The sequence below is a fragment of the Silene latifolia genome, chromosome 2, assembly GCF_048544455.1.
Source record: "Silene latifolia isolate original U9 population chromosome 2, ASM4854445v1, whole genome shotgun sequence".
NCBI lineage: Eukaryota > Viridiplantae > Streptophyta > Magnoliopsida > Caryophyllales > Caryophyllaceae > Silene > Silene latifolia.
In genome coordinates, this window is record NC_133527.1 from 110,923,420 (window position 1) to 110,940,378 (window position 16,959).

Below are 16,959 nucleotides of genomic sequence, written 5' to 3' on the forward strand. Positions count from 1 at the left end.
CGAAATGTGTATAAAAATGTGTCAGTCCTTATTGGAGAAGTTATGTTTTATGCTAACCTTGTAGACTTTCCTTTGGGGGGATTTGAAATTATACTTGGGATGGATTGGATGAGTGCATATAGAGCCCATATTGACTGTCATCCGAAGAAAGTGTCTATTAAGGGACCTGAAGGAGTTAGAGTGTCATATAAGGGATTTGTAGTGAAACCAAGAATAAAGCTTTTATCAACAACTACCTTTAAGTCTTGCTGGAGAAAGGGGTGCCCAATGATCTTATGTCATGTGTGGGATACAAGCCTTGAGACACTGAATGCGACAGACATTGCGGTGGTGAGCGAGTTTACTGATGTAATTCCTACGGAGATTCCTGGGTTACCACCGAAGAGGGACCTGGATTTCGGTGTGGAGTTAAGGCCTGGTACGTGACCTATCTCTAAGGCTCCCTATCGCATGGGACCTAAATAATTGGAAGAGTTGAAGAAACAGCTAGAAGAGTTACTTGACAAGGGGTATATCGGACCAAGTGTATCGCCCGGGTGCACCAGTTTCTATTCGTAAAGAAGAAAGATGGGAGTTTAAGACTTTGCATCGATTACAGAGAGTTTAACAATGCCACGATTAAGAACAGATATCCTCTACCACGTATTAATGATCTCTTTGATCAATTAAGTGGAGCTGGGGTATTCTCCAAAGATTTGAGATCGTGATACCATCGGCTGAGGATAAAGGATGAAGATATACCAAACACAACATTCAGAACTCGATATGGACACTATGAATTTGTGGTCATGCCTTATGGGTTAACTATTGCACCGACAGTGTTTATGGACCTAATGAACCGTGTATTTAATCCATATCTTGATCAATTCATCGTTGTTTTTATCGATGATATTTTGGTATACTCTAAGAGTAGGGAGGAGCATGTGGAGCATCTGAGGATTGTATTGTAAACTCTGAGAGATAACCAGCTTTATGCTAAGTTTAGTAAGTGTGAATTCTGGTTAAAGAAGGTGGCATTCTTGGGTCATGTGGTATCCAATGAGGGAGTTTCTGTTAATCCTACCAAGATTGAGGCGGTGTCTAAGTGGGAAGCACCAAAGACCGTTGCCGAATGTGAGAAGTTTTCTGGGTCTAGATGGGTATTACCGAAGGTTTGTCAATGACTTTTCAAAGATAGCTAAACCACTGACGACATTGATGAGGAAGGAGAATCGATTCACCTGGGATGAGGCTTGTGAAACAGCATTTTTCACCCTGAAAGATCGTTTAACTACGACACCTATCTTCGCCTTGCCAGAGGGAAGCGAAAATTTTGAGGTATGCACTGACGCTTCTAAGAATGGATTGGGTTGCGTGTTGATGCAGAATGGAAAAGTTATAGCATTTGCTTCGCGTTAACTGAAGCCTTATGAAGAAAACTGCCCAACTCATGATCTGGAACTGGGAGCAGTGGTTTTTACATTGAAGTTGTGGAGGCACTACCTGTATGGCGCAACCTTCAAGGTATTCTCTGATCATAAAAGCTTGAAATATATTTGTACTCATAAAGAGCTTAATATGAGACAGAGGCGATGGATTGAACTAATCGGGGACTATGACATGGAAATAATCTATCATGAAGGTAAAGCAAATGTGGTTGCTGATGCGTTAAGCAGGAAATCAGTACATGCTTTATGTATGGCTATGTCACAAGTTAGGCTGCGAGATGAAGTATAAAGGATGGGCATTTTTATGATCCGAAAGGGAGATGCGGTAAGTGATTTAACCATTAAACCAGAACTTTATATGGAAATTCGCGAAAAACAAAGTGTTGACTCGAGGTTGGTTGGTTGGCGTGCCATTGTAGAGAGGGGAGAGCCATCAAGGTTCTAAATTCATACAGATGGTAGCCTGAGATTCAAAGGGAGATGGTGTGTACCAGATGATGAAGAGCTAAAGCGGAATATTTTGACTGAGGCACATAATACTCCTTATTATGTGCATCCGGGGGGAGATAAACTTTATAAAGATCTTAAGAAGACCTTCTTGTGGCCGGGTATAAAAAAGGAGGTGGCAGAATTCGTGGCACGATGCTTGACTTGCCAACGAGTGAAAGGAGAGCATAAAAGACCACAAGGTAAAGTGCAATCCTTAGATGTACCAGAATGGAAGTGGGAAAGTATTTCCATGGATTTTATTGTGGGGTTATCTCGTACACAGAAAGGAAATAACATGATATGGGTTGTGGTGGACCGCCTTACCAAGAGTGCTTATTTCATACCCATGAAGGATACTTGGAACAAAGTTGAGCCAGCAAAGGCTTATTGCAAGTGTGTAGTGAAATTACATGGCGTGCCTAAGGATATTTTATCTGACAGGGACTCGAGATTTATTTCGCGATTTTGGCAGGAGTTGCAGAGTGCTATAGGTACGACCTTAAAGATGAGTACTGCTTTTTATCCAGCTATAGATGGGCAAACTGAACGAACTATCCAAACCTTGGAGGATATGCTTAGAACTTGTGTTCTAGAATTTGGTGGATCATAGGAAGATAGATTGGACTTGATAGAATTTTCATACAATAACAGCTATCATGCTAGTATTGGGATGGCGCCATTTGAAGCTTTGTATGGGAGGAAATGCAGAAGTCCTGTAATTATTGTGATTTTAAAAGATTAAATCACGCAAATCCGTAAAAACCGATTAATATACGATATTTGCTCTGTAAGGCGATTTAGCAAAAAATTTGGCATGCTCTTACATATTATAATGCTGCATTTTATTTATGATTGTCATATTTTAATTTTATGTAATTTTTGAATTATGTAATTTTACTTAGTATGGCCTTAGTTTTAATTGGTATTACCCGAAATGTATGGGAATATCGATTCGGTTGTAATTATTGTGATCTCGTATCACCGTTTTGTAATTTAATAGATTTATTTTATTTTAGTTACAAATGTATAATAGGAAATTACGTAATTCATTTTGTAATTTATTTATTCCGGAGTACCTTGAAGACGGTGCGACTCGAGAAGGCATCCATCATAGAAAGTGTTGCCTTGTAGTGCGTTCCAAGACCGAAGTTCAAGGGACCAAGAGAGTTGGTTTCCGAATTTGTAAAATAGTTTATTAGATTTACTATTTTAGGAAGGCCATACTAGGATTTTATTTTTATGCCTTGCATTTTATTTATATGTTACATGCATCGCTAAATCGCCATAACTAAACATGCATTTTTAATCGAGTTTATCGACCGTGTCAATTACAATTATCGTAGTTCACCGCTTTAGTTCACTTAAAACGTGATAGATAATAAATTGACATGACCTCTCGCTAAAATAAACAATTGAGACTTAGCCTTACCAAAAATTAGAAACCATGAAAACCTATTTTGTGAGGGAGTGCGCTCGGCCACACCGGGGTACAAACCTTGTTACGTAGGGGAAGTGGGTGATAAATGTCTATCCACCGAATTCATGTTGATGAGGGATGAATCGGCTACCCCGTGCCCAAGTTAATGTGAATTTGGATCATGGACACATTTATTCGAAATTTGGATTGAGCTCAACGGAAGTATTCGTGACCGTAGTCGCATGTGTTCCGGGCTAAAGATAAATATTAATGTAATTTTATCGACCAAGAGTTCTAAAAGTATAATCGATTAAAGAGTTAATCCACCGAGTTATATTGATAAGGGATGAATCGGCTACTCCGTGCCCAAGTTAATATGAATTTGGATCTTGGAATCATTTATAATAGTTGGGTAGAGGTCACTATATAAATGCTCATATCTAGCTAAATTATTTACAAGTAATATTATAACGATAAATGTTTTGTTTTCATTATTCCGTTATCATATTGTTCTATTTCTTTACCTCAATTTATACGATATCATTTCGATTTTAATTCAAATCTCCATTAAAACATCGTAACTAAAGACAAATTTGAATTTTCTTCTAAAAAACCTTGTAATATCCATTACAAGGATCTCTTGTGAAGAGTATAGATTAAAGTTATTCATTATCAAACAAGCTTTTGATTCTTGACTAACACATCTACTTACAATGGATTGTTTCTCACATGCTTAATTGAGTTAAGTACCTTGAAACGATAAATTGTTTTGGTAATTAGATTTGTTAGAAATCGTAATTGACCAAAATAACGCAACCACTTCAATGAAAGTTTTAATACTAAAACGATTGAATTGAAGAGTAGTCTTCATAAAATTCAATTTTGCTTCTCTAAGCAAAGTCTCATTGAAATGAGTGGGAGCATTCTCTTAAACCGTTAAGAAAAGGACGAAGTTCAAAGAAGTATAGATTAGAATGGAATTGACAAGACAAAGGTAAAAGTAAAAGTAAAGACTAAACCTATCAATTCCGACCGATAAAGTTAGTTGTGGGACATCTAATGGGACCTTCTTCTTTAAATGTTTATTTGATTGACATAAATTTTGCTAGTATTACTTCGTCAATATTAGAAACCGATGGTGGTTTTCATCATTGTATTTGATACATAGGATGATTAGAATATGACGACTAGCAACAATGATGTTGAGAGATAGAGTCATTGTGTACTCAATCTAGTTTTTGGGTTTAGAGTTGTACTTAATTGTGACTATTAAGTGCATAAACTCTAAATAAGAATATAATTTTGTTAAGATACGTAAGAGGTTTCACTTTTGTGACCCTATACACCATGATTTGATGTATGGCTAGCCCATTATCAAGGTGATTATATTCGAAACCAAACTAGAATGATATATCATGAAGATGATGCAAGACTCAAATTGGTAACCCAAGATTAAACCTTAAATTCTGGAACGATAAACGCAAAGAGTTATCGAGTACTCTTGGAACCATTAGATTGTTAATCTTGTGGTATATGCGTGTCTTGTATTCAAAGAAAGATGTCTCGTGCCTTTTGGTTGAAAAGGAGATCGAGATTGTAAATCATTGATTCAGAATAGGTTGATCATTTTCTTTTACAAACAATTTAAGTTGACGCTAATGTGTTCACTTAATAAGGTAAATAGAGAAATCTTTGAAGAAGTTCAAAAAGTTCAAAGAATCACGATTTAGTCGTAATGGGATTATCAAAGTAAAGACCTTGATATAAGCCAAAGGAAATGTGATATAGTATCACAAATTAATCTCTCTTAGCACTCATTATGGGATAATGTGTGGTTGGATAAAGAAATCAAACGCTATTCGATAGGGTTTGGACTTTAATCAAGTTACCTTGAGTTACTTGATCTAATTTTGGGGATTTTATCATTTTGTCTAAGTTGTTTTTCCACTAAATCTAAACGATTCATATGAGATATGAAATGGTAGAGTACCATGTTTGTAAGTTTACACAAGAAACAAATGCTCATTTTTCCTTACTGTAATCACGAGTACAACAGAATTGTGGCTCGTAAAGCTGTCATTCTAGAATACAAGTTTATTTCTAAAAGACAGAGTGGGAGAAAATATTCAAGAGCCACAAAAGAATGTTATGTCGCAAGGAACTGGTGTTTCTTGGCTACATGAGACGTTTTGTGTAAAACGTTATTTTGTTTAAAACCTAGGAGGTTAAAGTCATCACTTGTTGAAGATGATGAATTAGTGTTACTTTTAAAAAAAGTAAAGAGCTTACAACTTACAAAGAAATTGTTTGATTCAAGTTACTTCTGGAAAGTAATGAATATATGACTTACATGAGAGTGTTTAAGTCACAACTCAATACAAGGCTTAGAAGCATGAAAATCCGAAATAAATTCCGAGTGGAATTGTTGGATATCAAAGAGAGCTATCAAAGCTTGATTAGTTGAAAAGTGTTTTGCACTATTCGGATCTTCTTAGGGATTGTATTTCATTATGATGATATACATATAACGAGTGAATCTAAAACCCACTTCTTCAATTAGAAGGAATGTATTCAATACATGTCATGAGTTTTATAGATTCTTACAATCCTAAGATAATGTGCAACTTAAGAGATTGTCTTAAGTAGGACATCAATGAGTTGGAATCAATTTTTTTATCATGTTATAAAACTTTTCTCGATCAGTCGAGAAGTTGTGTTTATGCATAGAGTTTAGTGGGAGTTACGGTAATTTTAAATTAGTCTAATATGTGGATGACATATTGATCATTGGGAATGATTTAAGACTTGGAGATATATATAATACATCTTTAATATCCAGATTTATGGAGATAAATCCACATGATATTAGCGTCAAATAAGAAGTCTTATGTTGATAAGATTCATGACTAGTTCAATCAAGTTGAACATATTTGATTGATTCCATTTGCTTCCGCTGCCGAATCAATTAAATAGGAAATGATGTATAACACTTCATATACTCTGAGTATGATAAATTGTTTCAAATCGAATTTAAGTAATAGTTACCAAGTAAGCCATAAAGATTACCCTTAAGTGCTTGCAGAAGCATTAACGATGTAAAGCAAAGTGTTTTGATGCAATTTTGTGTAAGGGTGTTACACAAATGACAATTGACAATTGAGATTGCGCATGGTTTCCGACAAAACCATAACAAAACACATTAGGATGATTAAGATACCATTGTGGCTATGTTATTCAAGAAATAGATATTCTAGAATCGTTCTAGGCAATAAAGAACAATGTGAAATATTTACAACGGAAATTGAGTACACTTGCAATCATGGGATGTGCAAGAGGGATGAGTCTCGCACACTGTGAAAACAGTCGGAGCTATTTTATAGCAAGAAAGCCTATGTCTAGATTGGATCTAGACACGTACTCAGAAAGTTTTATAATGCAAATGTATACATTACGAAAGGAAAACAAGTATGTAGCAAGGTTGAGCAGGGAGATGCTAAGACCTACTTACAATGCCTATTCATAGGCTTAACATGATGAGTCATGTCATTTCAATTGGATTGAGATGAACAACTACATACATGATCAAATTGGATTATAAAAATATGAAGTAGTAATCAGGTATTGACTATTCATATGTGATAATCTCATTTGTCGTTCGAGTTTTTAAATCTAAAAACTCCTTTTGTACTTTGTTATATCTGATGGGTTGTGGAGACAATCATGAACCCCATTAAAGTGAACTGGATTAACGTAGTATTTGCCCATAGTCACTTGTATGAGGTGACGTCTCGAAGTGACTAGAGTGTGATGCGATTGATGGAAAGTTCAAGTGCCATAGAGTCATGTGAGATGACTAGTCGATCACATAGGCAGACTGTTAGGAACACTTTGTCGGGCCTTATGACCACTTATAGAGTTCTGGGAAATTTATATAGCCTGGTCGTGGCGAGAGCTACTATAGTATTCTAATGAGTCGATTCTTTTGACTAAATACTATTCGCCTAAGGTGGCATAGTTTCAGAATAACTTTGATTTATGTTACTACGATCTTCGTAAATGGGGTCAAATGGGCATATTTTGGGTTATGATGGCTGTGGCTAGTCCAAGGGAATAAGTGCGATAGGAATTGTCCACCGCCTTGTCAGGGTTAAAACAATATCTCAGGGCCACTCGAGGAGTAATGAACTGGAAATGAGTGGCCACGCTCGGAAGGTTTCTATGGTAGAAAATTCCGGTCAATCAGTTATTCTCCAGATCGAGGAAACCACTCTTGATATGATCACTTGTAAGTACGACCTGAAAGACACCTTGCATTGAGTGGGAGATAGTAATAGGACAAGAGAATTGGTGACGCACACTTGTCGAGGACAAGTGGGAGATTGTTGGAATATGTGTCCTCCGACAATAATGCGATCACAACTGTTGATTATGATGATCACATGTTTAAATCTCATTTTAAGAATACATGTGGGATGTAATATTTTACAATCAACTGGTCCACACATATCGGTAATGATTGGTGACTAGAGTTTGACATTACTTTGTCGTGCGACGGCGGTGATCGATTGATCCCCTTAGGTCATACCTATAGGGAAATACTCTTAATTGATTATTTAATTAATCGTATACCGATACGAGTTAATTAAATTGCTTAAAATTGACGGATGATTTTGTGAGTAAAGTTAACGTGTCTTATTGTAATTCGATTAAATTAGATACGGTCTAAGTAATCGAATTGTTTTATTACTTAGATAAAATTATTGTTTACGAAACAATTGAAATTGAATGAATAATTTATTATAAATACAAGACGTTGTAATTTATAATTTGATAAACCGTATTGGTACAAGTAATTACGAATTACTAGTCGATTTTGTATATGACATATTTTATAAGTATGTTGATTTTTAATATGTTAAAAATACATTACAACTTCACATGTCACATATGTCACAATTGACAAATGACAAAATAAAATGGACCATCCATTTTATGTTAAAAGTGCTTAGAAATTTGGAGGGAGTTTAAGGTGTATATTGTGTTTATATTTTAAGTGGAAAACACTATGATTACAACCTTATATAGCCTTGCATACCTATGATTTCCTGGGTAGAAAAACTAGCCCATGCATTGGGCTCTCCTTCCCCCTCCAACCGGTTTTCTACATAGAAAAGACAAGGGCTTTTCTTTAATCATTCACTTCTTCAACATCCAATATTTTTCTAGTGTAAGAAAAATTTTCTCTCTACCATTTTGTAAAAACTTAGAGAAATAAAACTCACAAATCTCTCCTTTTGGCCGACATTATTCAAGAGGAAATACAAAATATTTTTGTGCCAATTTTATAGTAAGACTTGTATTATTACTAGATCATAATAATATTAGTTATTAAGAGGTTTCCTTGGGTATATGCTTTTGGGAGAGATTCTAAACTTGAATCTTGTTCATCCATTGTTGGAAAGCTGAAGAACTAACAAATAGGTGAATTTGTTGGTGCCCTCTAATCCGAAATCACATAGTAAGGTTGATGATTTCTTCTCTTATTTTGTTTTAGTTTGCATGTATAAGATCTAGAATTTATTTTATGACTAAATAAATTGATTCATATATGAATATGTAAATTAATGAGATTAATGATTTCTAATAGTCTTAATACCTCCTGGAGAGTCAGTTAAGTGTCGAAATGTGTATAAAAATGTGTCAGTCCTTATTGGAGAAGTTATGTTTTATGCTAACCTTGTAGACTTTCCTTTGGGGGGATTTGAAATTATACTTGGGATGGATTGGATGAGTGCATATAGAGCCCATATTGACTGTCATCCGAAGAAAGTGTCTATTAAGGGACCTGAAGGAGTTAGAGTGTCATATAAGGGATTTGTAGTGAAACCAAGAATAAAGCTTTTATCAACAACTACCTTTAACTCTTGCTGGAGAAAGGGGTGCCCAATGATCTTATGTCATGTGTGGGATACAAGCCTTGAGACACTGAATGCGACAGACATTGCGGTGGTGAGCGAGTTTACTGATGTAATTCCTACGGAGATTCCTGGGTTACCACCGAAGAGGGACCTGGATTTCGGTGTGGAGTTAAGGCCTGGTACGTGACCTATCTCTAAGGCTCCCTATCGCATGGGACCTAAATAATTGGAAGAGTTGAAGAAACAGCTAGAAGAGTTACTTGACAAGGGGTATATCAGACCAAGTGTATCGCCCCGGGGTGCACCAGTTCTATTCGTAAAGAAGAAAGATGGGAGTTTAAGACTTTGCATCGATTACAGAGAGTTTAACAATGCCACGATTAAGAACAGATATCCTCTACCACGTATTAATGATCTCTTTGATCAATTAAGTGGAGCTGGGGTATTCTCCAAAGATTTGAGATCGTGATACCATCGGCTGAGGATAAAGGATGAAGATATACCAAACACAACATTCAGAACTCGATATGGACACTATGAATTTGTGGTCATGCCTTTTGGGTTAACTATTGCACCGACAGTGTTTATGGACCTAATGAACCGTGTATTTAATCCATATCTTGATCAATTCATCGTTGTTTTTATCGATGATATTTTGGTATACTCTAAGAGTAGGGAGGAGCATGTGGAGCATCTGAGGATTGTATTGTAAACTCTGAGAGATAACCAGCTTTATGCTAAGTTTAGTAAGTGTGAATTCTGGTTAAAGAAGGTGGCATTCTTGGGTCATGTGGTATCCAATGAGGGAGTTTCTGTTAATCCTACCAAGATTGAGGCGGTGTCTAAGTGGGAAGCACCAAAGACCGTTGCCGAATGTGAGAAGTTTTCTGGGTCTAGATGGGTATTACCGAAGGTTTGTCAATGACTTTTCAAAGATAGCTAAACCACTGACGACATTGATGAGGAAGGAGAATCGATTCACCTGGGATGAGGCTTGTGAAACAGCATTTTTCACCCTGAAAGATCGTTTAACTACGACACCTATCTTCGCCTTGCCAGAGGGAAGCGAAAATTTTGAGGTATGCACTGACGCTTCTAAGAATGGATTGGGTTGCGTGTTGATGCAGAATGGAAAAGTTATAGCATTTGCTTCGCGTTAACTGAAGCCTTATGAAGAAAACTGCCCAACTCATGATCCGAACCGGGAGCAAAGTGGTTTTTACATTGAAGTTGTGGAGGCACTACCTGTATGGCGCAACCTTCAAGGTATTCTCTGATCATAAAAGCTTGAAATATATTTGTACTCATAAAGAGCTTAATATGAGACAGAGGCGATGGATTGAACTAATCGGGGACTATGACATGGAAATAATCTATCATGAAGGTAAAGCAAATGTGGTTGCTGATGCGTTAAGCAGGAAATCAGTACATGCTTTATGTATGGCTATGTCACAAGTTAGGTCATGAGATGAAGTATAAAGGATGGGCATTTTTATGATCCGAAAGGGAGATGCGGTAAGTGATTTAACCATTAAACCAGAACTTTATATGGAAATTCGCGAAAAACAAAGTGTTGACTCGAGGTTGGTTGGTTGGCGTGCCATTGTAGAGAGGGGAGAGCCATCAAGGTTCTAAATTCATACAGATGGTAGCCTGAGATTCAAAGGGAGATGGTGTGTACCAGATGATGAAGAGCTAAAGCGGAATATTTTGACTGAGGCACATAATACTCCTTATTATGTGCATCCGGGGGGAGATAAACTTTATAAAGATCTTAAGAAGACCTTCTTGTGGCCGGGTATAAAAAAGGAGGTGGCAGAATTCGTGGCACGATGCTTGACTTGCCAACGAGTGAAAGGAGAGCATAAAAGACCACAAGGTAAAGTGCAATCCTTAGATGTACCAGAATGGAAGTGGGAAAGTATTTCCATGGATTTTATTGTGGGGTTATCTCGTACACAGAAAGGAAATAACATGATATGGGTTGTGGTGGACCGCCTTACCAAGAGTGCTTATTTCATACCCATGAAGGATACTTGGAACAAAGTTGAGCCAGCAAAGGCTTATTGCAAGTGTGTAGTGAAATTACATGGCGTGCCTAAGGATATTTTATCTGACAGGGACTCGAGATTTATTTCGCGATTTTGGCAGGAGTTGCAGAGTGCTATAGGTACGACCTTAAAGATGAGTACTGCTTTTTATCCAGCTATAGATGGGCAAACTGAACGAACTATCCAAACCTTGGAGGATATGCTTAGAACTTGTGTTCTAGAATTTGGTGGATCATAGGAAGATAGATTGGACTTGATAGAATTTTCATACAATAACAGCTATCATGCTAGTATTGGGATGGCGCCATTTGAAGCTTTGTATGGGAGGAAATGCAGAAGTCCTGTGTGCTGGGATGATGTGACTGATTCAGTAGTGTTGGGACCTCAAATGATTCAGGAGATGGTAGAGCAAGTGCACATTATCCGTCATAAAATGAGAGGAGCTCAGGATCGTCAAAAGAGCTATGCTGATTTGAAGAGGAGCGACGTGGAATTTTCAGTTGGGGATAAGGTTCTGTTAAAGGTGTCACCAATGAAGGGTGCCATGAGGTTTGGGAAGAGAGGTAAACTGAGCCAGAATATATAGGACCGTATGAGATTACTGATAGAGTTGGGGAAGTGGCTTACCGGTTTGCGCTACCTCCAGCTCTAGCGAGAGTTCATAACGTGTTTCATGTGTGACAACTGAGGAAGTATGTGAGTGATCCCTATCACATACTTGAGCCAAACGTCATAGAGATGGATGAATCTTTGAGTTATGTGGAAGTTGCCAAAGAAATTATGGATCGGAAAGTACGAAAGACAAGAAATGGGGAGACTGTGCTAGTAAAAGTTTTCTGCTCTAACCATAATGTCGAGGAAGCAACCTGGGAAGCGGAAGATAAGATGAAAGAGATGTACCCACAACTTTTTAATCAGGTGTGAGTTAGGTTACGGGGACGTAACATTCTTTTTAGGGGGATGGTATGTCACAAAACAAGTTTATTAAGGAATTTCGCGTGTTAGTGCGCACTTTTGTATATGTATTATTTTATATGGGAATTTCGGGTTAGTTGTTGGGTGTGCGAACTTCGGGACGAAATTTTTTTAAAGGGAGGAAGACTGTAATACCCCGTATTTATAAGACTAGTAAGCTCGTCATATATAAGTGAAGATGCCTTTGTATACCGAATTTATAATGAGTTGTGTGACCTCGTCTATCAGGGCTGTCAATTGACATGGGGTTGAGGTCGATCAACATAGTGTGTTGTGCTCGTCTATTAGGGGTGTCGATCGACATAGGGTTAAGGTCGATCGACATAGTGTTAGACGGGTGGTTATGGGCTTGTTTATTTTTAATTGCTTCTTAATCTAATCCTAAACTTAAGCATATATAAACCTCATCCCTATCATTCATAAACCCTTTTATCAGTTAAGAACAATAACACAAACACATCGACATCATGTACCATCGAAGGCAGAGTGAAGAAGGGATTGAAGGGACGCGGGACTCGAACGGCAGTCCGTCTTAATTCACTCCCCAATATTTGTAAGTTCTGGTAATTTCGTTATTCGGTCCTAATGAGTCATATTGCTATATTATTACGTAATATTCTTGTGCCCTAGTCGAGATGAGGGGATCTGTAACACCCCCATATTCAGAGGAGCCTTAACTAGGCCTTCCTTAGGATATAAGGACGTTACCATCCCGGTTGCCCGAGGTTAGTAATAATCAAATGTCGATAAAAGAACTATTAAGTTATATTACAAGCGATTTAAACCAATAAACGACATAAAGATACAACTCAAAGACTACTTGCTATGACCGTCGTATCTCGTGAGAACTCATCCCTGTCCGGACTCCAGCTATCAACATCACCAACACCTGCTAAGACCGACTGCTCACCATAAGGGATCACGGCAGACACATAACAAACAAACAACCACACAAGGTCAGTACTGAGATAAGACACGACAACGGCAACTACAATTATCAACACAATACAATGCTACTAATCTCAACACAATCACGGTAATTCAACCAACTCTGTCACTGACTGTCCACTGGACCAGTCCTGCCAGTGGGGGACCGCTGCCGTACCCACCAAATCCCCGCTCATCATACCGAGCGATAACCCTGTCCATTAATGTGCACATCCCCTCCCGTGGCGGGTTCCACGGAGGGCGAAACTAGGGCGTGAAGCCACTCCCGCAAGTGACCCCACTCAGCCGAGACGCATCTCGAGAACCAGAGACAACAGCCACAATCGCCATTACAATCGCTGCCATACAATTACGATACTAAGCAAACACCAAACAATCACAACAACTGACACGCTAGACCATCTACAGAAACTGAGTAGGCGAACCTACCTTTAAGCCACCGCAACCAATCCATGCCGACAGAAAACATGTCCAGAGACCAAGCAACGCCTATAACCAGAATACCATCATCTATTACTAACAGGCAAACCCTAACTAAAAGAACAAGGACACGGATGATGATTATGACATACCTATTAGGGGAAAAGCTCAGCAAGAGACCGCTACCCGACACAAGTGAGACCTCTTAAGGTTCAAGGATCTTCAAAAAGGCTTCCATAGAGGTTTTGAGGTGAAGGGAAGGGAAAGAGGCGACTGAAGGATAGGAGGAAAGTGGCGGAAGTGATTTGCGGATTTAACAAAACGCGATATAAAACCCTCGCTGAAAACTAGGTACTCGATCGAGTACCCAACATACTCGATCGAGTGGCCCCCTACTCGATCGAGTAACCTAGCTACTCGATCGAGTAGCCTCTACTCTATCGAGTACCACTCTTAACACGCAGTCCAAGATGGTTTTGGCACACTTTTCTAAGACTACTCCCGCTCCCATGGTCAGTCAACGCTGGTCCAAGGGTCCCTAAAAGGGCGGGTATTACGCCTTCCCCCTTAAAAAGAACTTCGTCCCCGAAGTTCAACTCACTTATCTCCCGCTCGAGACACGGGAACAACACGACCTCACCACTCTTTCCGCTCAAACCATAACTCTTTGGAAATACCATCCCCCCCCCCCCCCATGTCATCATCATCACCGTCTAAATTTATACCTATCGATTCTTACCACTATCATGCAAGCATTATCACCGTCAACCGTTACTCTATATATATATAAAACATCAAACTCGCAATGCGAATCACCACCCACGATCACCCAACATACAGTAACAACTATCAAACTATCAATCTAGAACATGTCTCATATCAACTTTCATGTGGTACCACTAATGCCACCATGTTACTCGGCAACGTTATTCGAATACGATTCATCGCACTATAACTATTTTTTTTTTTTTTTTTCATGACCGTCTCTTGAAACATATAACCACATTCACTTTAAAGAACTAAAGTAATCCGTTATACTTCAGAAATTTTTGTAATTAAAGCAAAACATAATACCAACAACATTATAAACAAGCAAAACATTATTCAAAAACAGCCTTTTTATTTCGCGACATTACTCTTCCCCTCTAAAAAGGAACTTCGTCCCCGAAGTTCACCACCCAAATTTCAACGCATATTACTTATTGTTTGATTCATGACATGGGTTAAAACATATTATTTACTGTGGACATTACTCGCTAAGCATAAACTCGTTAAATTATAAATCATACATAACTCTCTGGGACAACTAGTTGCCAACGATAAAGCACGTTAACTTTGCACGCACAGCGTATGAAGAAATGTAACTTCGATGAATAAATGGTAAAATGACATATTGTAGTACTAAAACAACAAGAAACCGTCACCACTTCACTAGTCGTTATCAAGATGTATATAAAACCGAAACTTGACTTCCAACATATAAAATTAATGGTTCAAAGGTCTTACTACGCACAACTAACTATGTTAAACATTAAACTCGCAATTATGAAACACTTACACACTTTTGATTTTCGAAAATCTCCTGTAACAGTGCTACTCGATCGAGTATATACTGGTACTCGATCGAGTGCCCTGCTACTCGATCGAGTGTCTTGGCTACTCGATCGAGTAGCTCAAGATCAGAAACTTTTCTCTCTTTTCTTCCTGCAGCTACTCGATAGAGTACGGGGTACTCTGTCGAGTACCTATAGGCCACATTTCTTATAATACCTGTCATAAGTTAACATACATGCACATATTTGTCATATAGAATAGAGTCGGAACGACTCCCCGACGTCTAACATCCTGCAACAAGTCAAAATATGAAATCCGGCCTTATGGCCAACAATACAAGTCCCAAATCAAAGTCGCAACAAAACAACTACTAAAGTCTAACAACACTACTAACCACTAACACCAACTACCATCAACAAGGATAAAACAAGGAGTATCACTCCTCCTGCTGCTGCTGCTGCTCAAACATCACCTCATCATCACCACCACCAGAAGTACCTGCTTCCGATGACCCGATCCCCGCATCCACTCCTGCTCCTGCTCCTGGCCCCACGTACCATGGAGTCAAGCCACCGTAAGGAAAGGACTAAGGTGCCCCCCACGTCCACTGATCCACCCCGTAGGAATGGAAAACCCCTGAGTAGTCCCCAACTCCACTCCACCAAACTGGATGCGGTCCCTCGGTCCCTATCCCCTGAGCGTACGCCATCTCGTGCATGTTCCGGAGTGTCAAGGTAGATGACACTCTATCTGCCAAGTAGCTGGATCGCGTCTCCGGGGCGTCGAGGTAAGGGTAGCACGGAAAAGGATGCTGCTGCTGCTGTGGTGCTACCGGCTGTGGCCTAGTCTCCGAGGCCGTCTCCCTCACTCGACGGGGTCCCCTCCCCAATCTGGGTGTCTCCACGACCGCAACTCCCGCATTCTCGCCCTTCGTCGGCTCCGGCATCACCTCGAGGATGGTGTCGTCGATGAGATAGGTCTGTAGATGGCGGGGTCTGTCATCATCCTCCTCCTCCTCCTCATCATCGGAGTCCACCGTCACTACTGTCGGCTCCAAGGGCTCCGTGGGTGGGAGGTGCTCAGGAGCTAGAATCTTCATCCAACTCATGCCTCACACCCTCCAAGCTAGACCACCGTCAGCCAAAGTCCTCAACCATTTTAGGTCGTGATAGTAGGCACGGTTCATAGTGGGCACTGGGGTAGCTAGAGGCACGTACTCCGAAGAGGCCTCAAAAGAGGTTAGCTTTTCAGCTAACCGAGTGGCGATGGCGCCACAACTCAGGTACCGGGAAGAGGAAGAAGCCATCAAGGCAAGGGCAACACAAACCATAGAAGGAGCATTAAAGACCACTTTCCTGGGCCGCTCCGGGTTGAGGTAAGACATCAGAAGCAAGACCTCATGATTATTCACTTCGATATCCTTTCATAAAGGAGGTTCGAAAGAGAACGGAGAAAGACCCTCAAGGTAACATGTCTTTGAACGTCATTAATCAAAGATGTTGCTCGAGGTGGGAGCTTGCTTCCCGGTCGGACAAGGCATCGGGCGGCAGACACCGCACTCGGCTGGAATATCGGTAATGGAGTCCTTAGGAGGCTTAGCCAACCCAAGGTGAGAAGCAAATTGATCCATAGAAAGCAAGAAACTAGTGTTCATTGACCGAAATTCAACGGTTTGGCCAGCGGGGTCATAGATAAAGGAGCTCATAAACTCCAAAGTGAGAAAAGGATAAGTGTGTTTCCTCAGCCTATACAAACCCATA

At 39.4% G+C, this 16,959-nt stretch overlaps 1 protein-coding gene across 1 annotated transcript; it reads left to right on the forward strand.

Annotated features, from left to right (window-relative positions):
- Positions 1 to 9,111: 9,111 nt before the first annotated feature.
- LOC141641177 (uncharacterized) lies at positions 9,112 to 12,226 on the forward strand. Its single transcript, XM_074449848.1, has 9 exons — positions 9,112 to 9,430; positions 9,833 to 9,909; positions 10,024 to 10,164; positions 10,220 to 10,330; positions 10,418 to 10,517; positions 10,636 to 10,689; positions 10,897 to 11,529; positions 11,617 to 11,865; positions 12,039 to 12,226. The coding sequence occupies exons 1-9, from the start codon at positions 9,112 to 9,114 to the stop codon at positions 12,224 to 12,226; spliced, it is 1,872 nt and encodes a 623-aa protein (XP_074305949.1).
- The last annotated feature ends 4,733 nt before the right edge of the window (positions 12,227 to 16,959 follow it).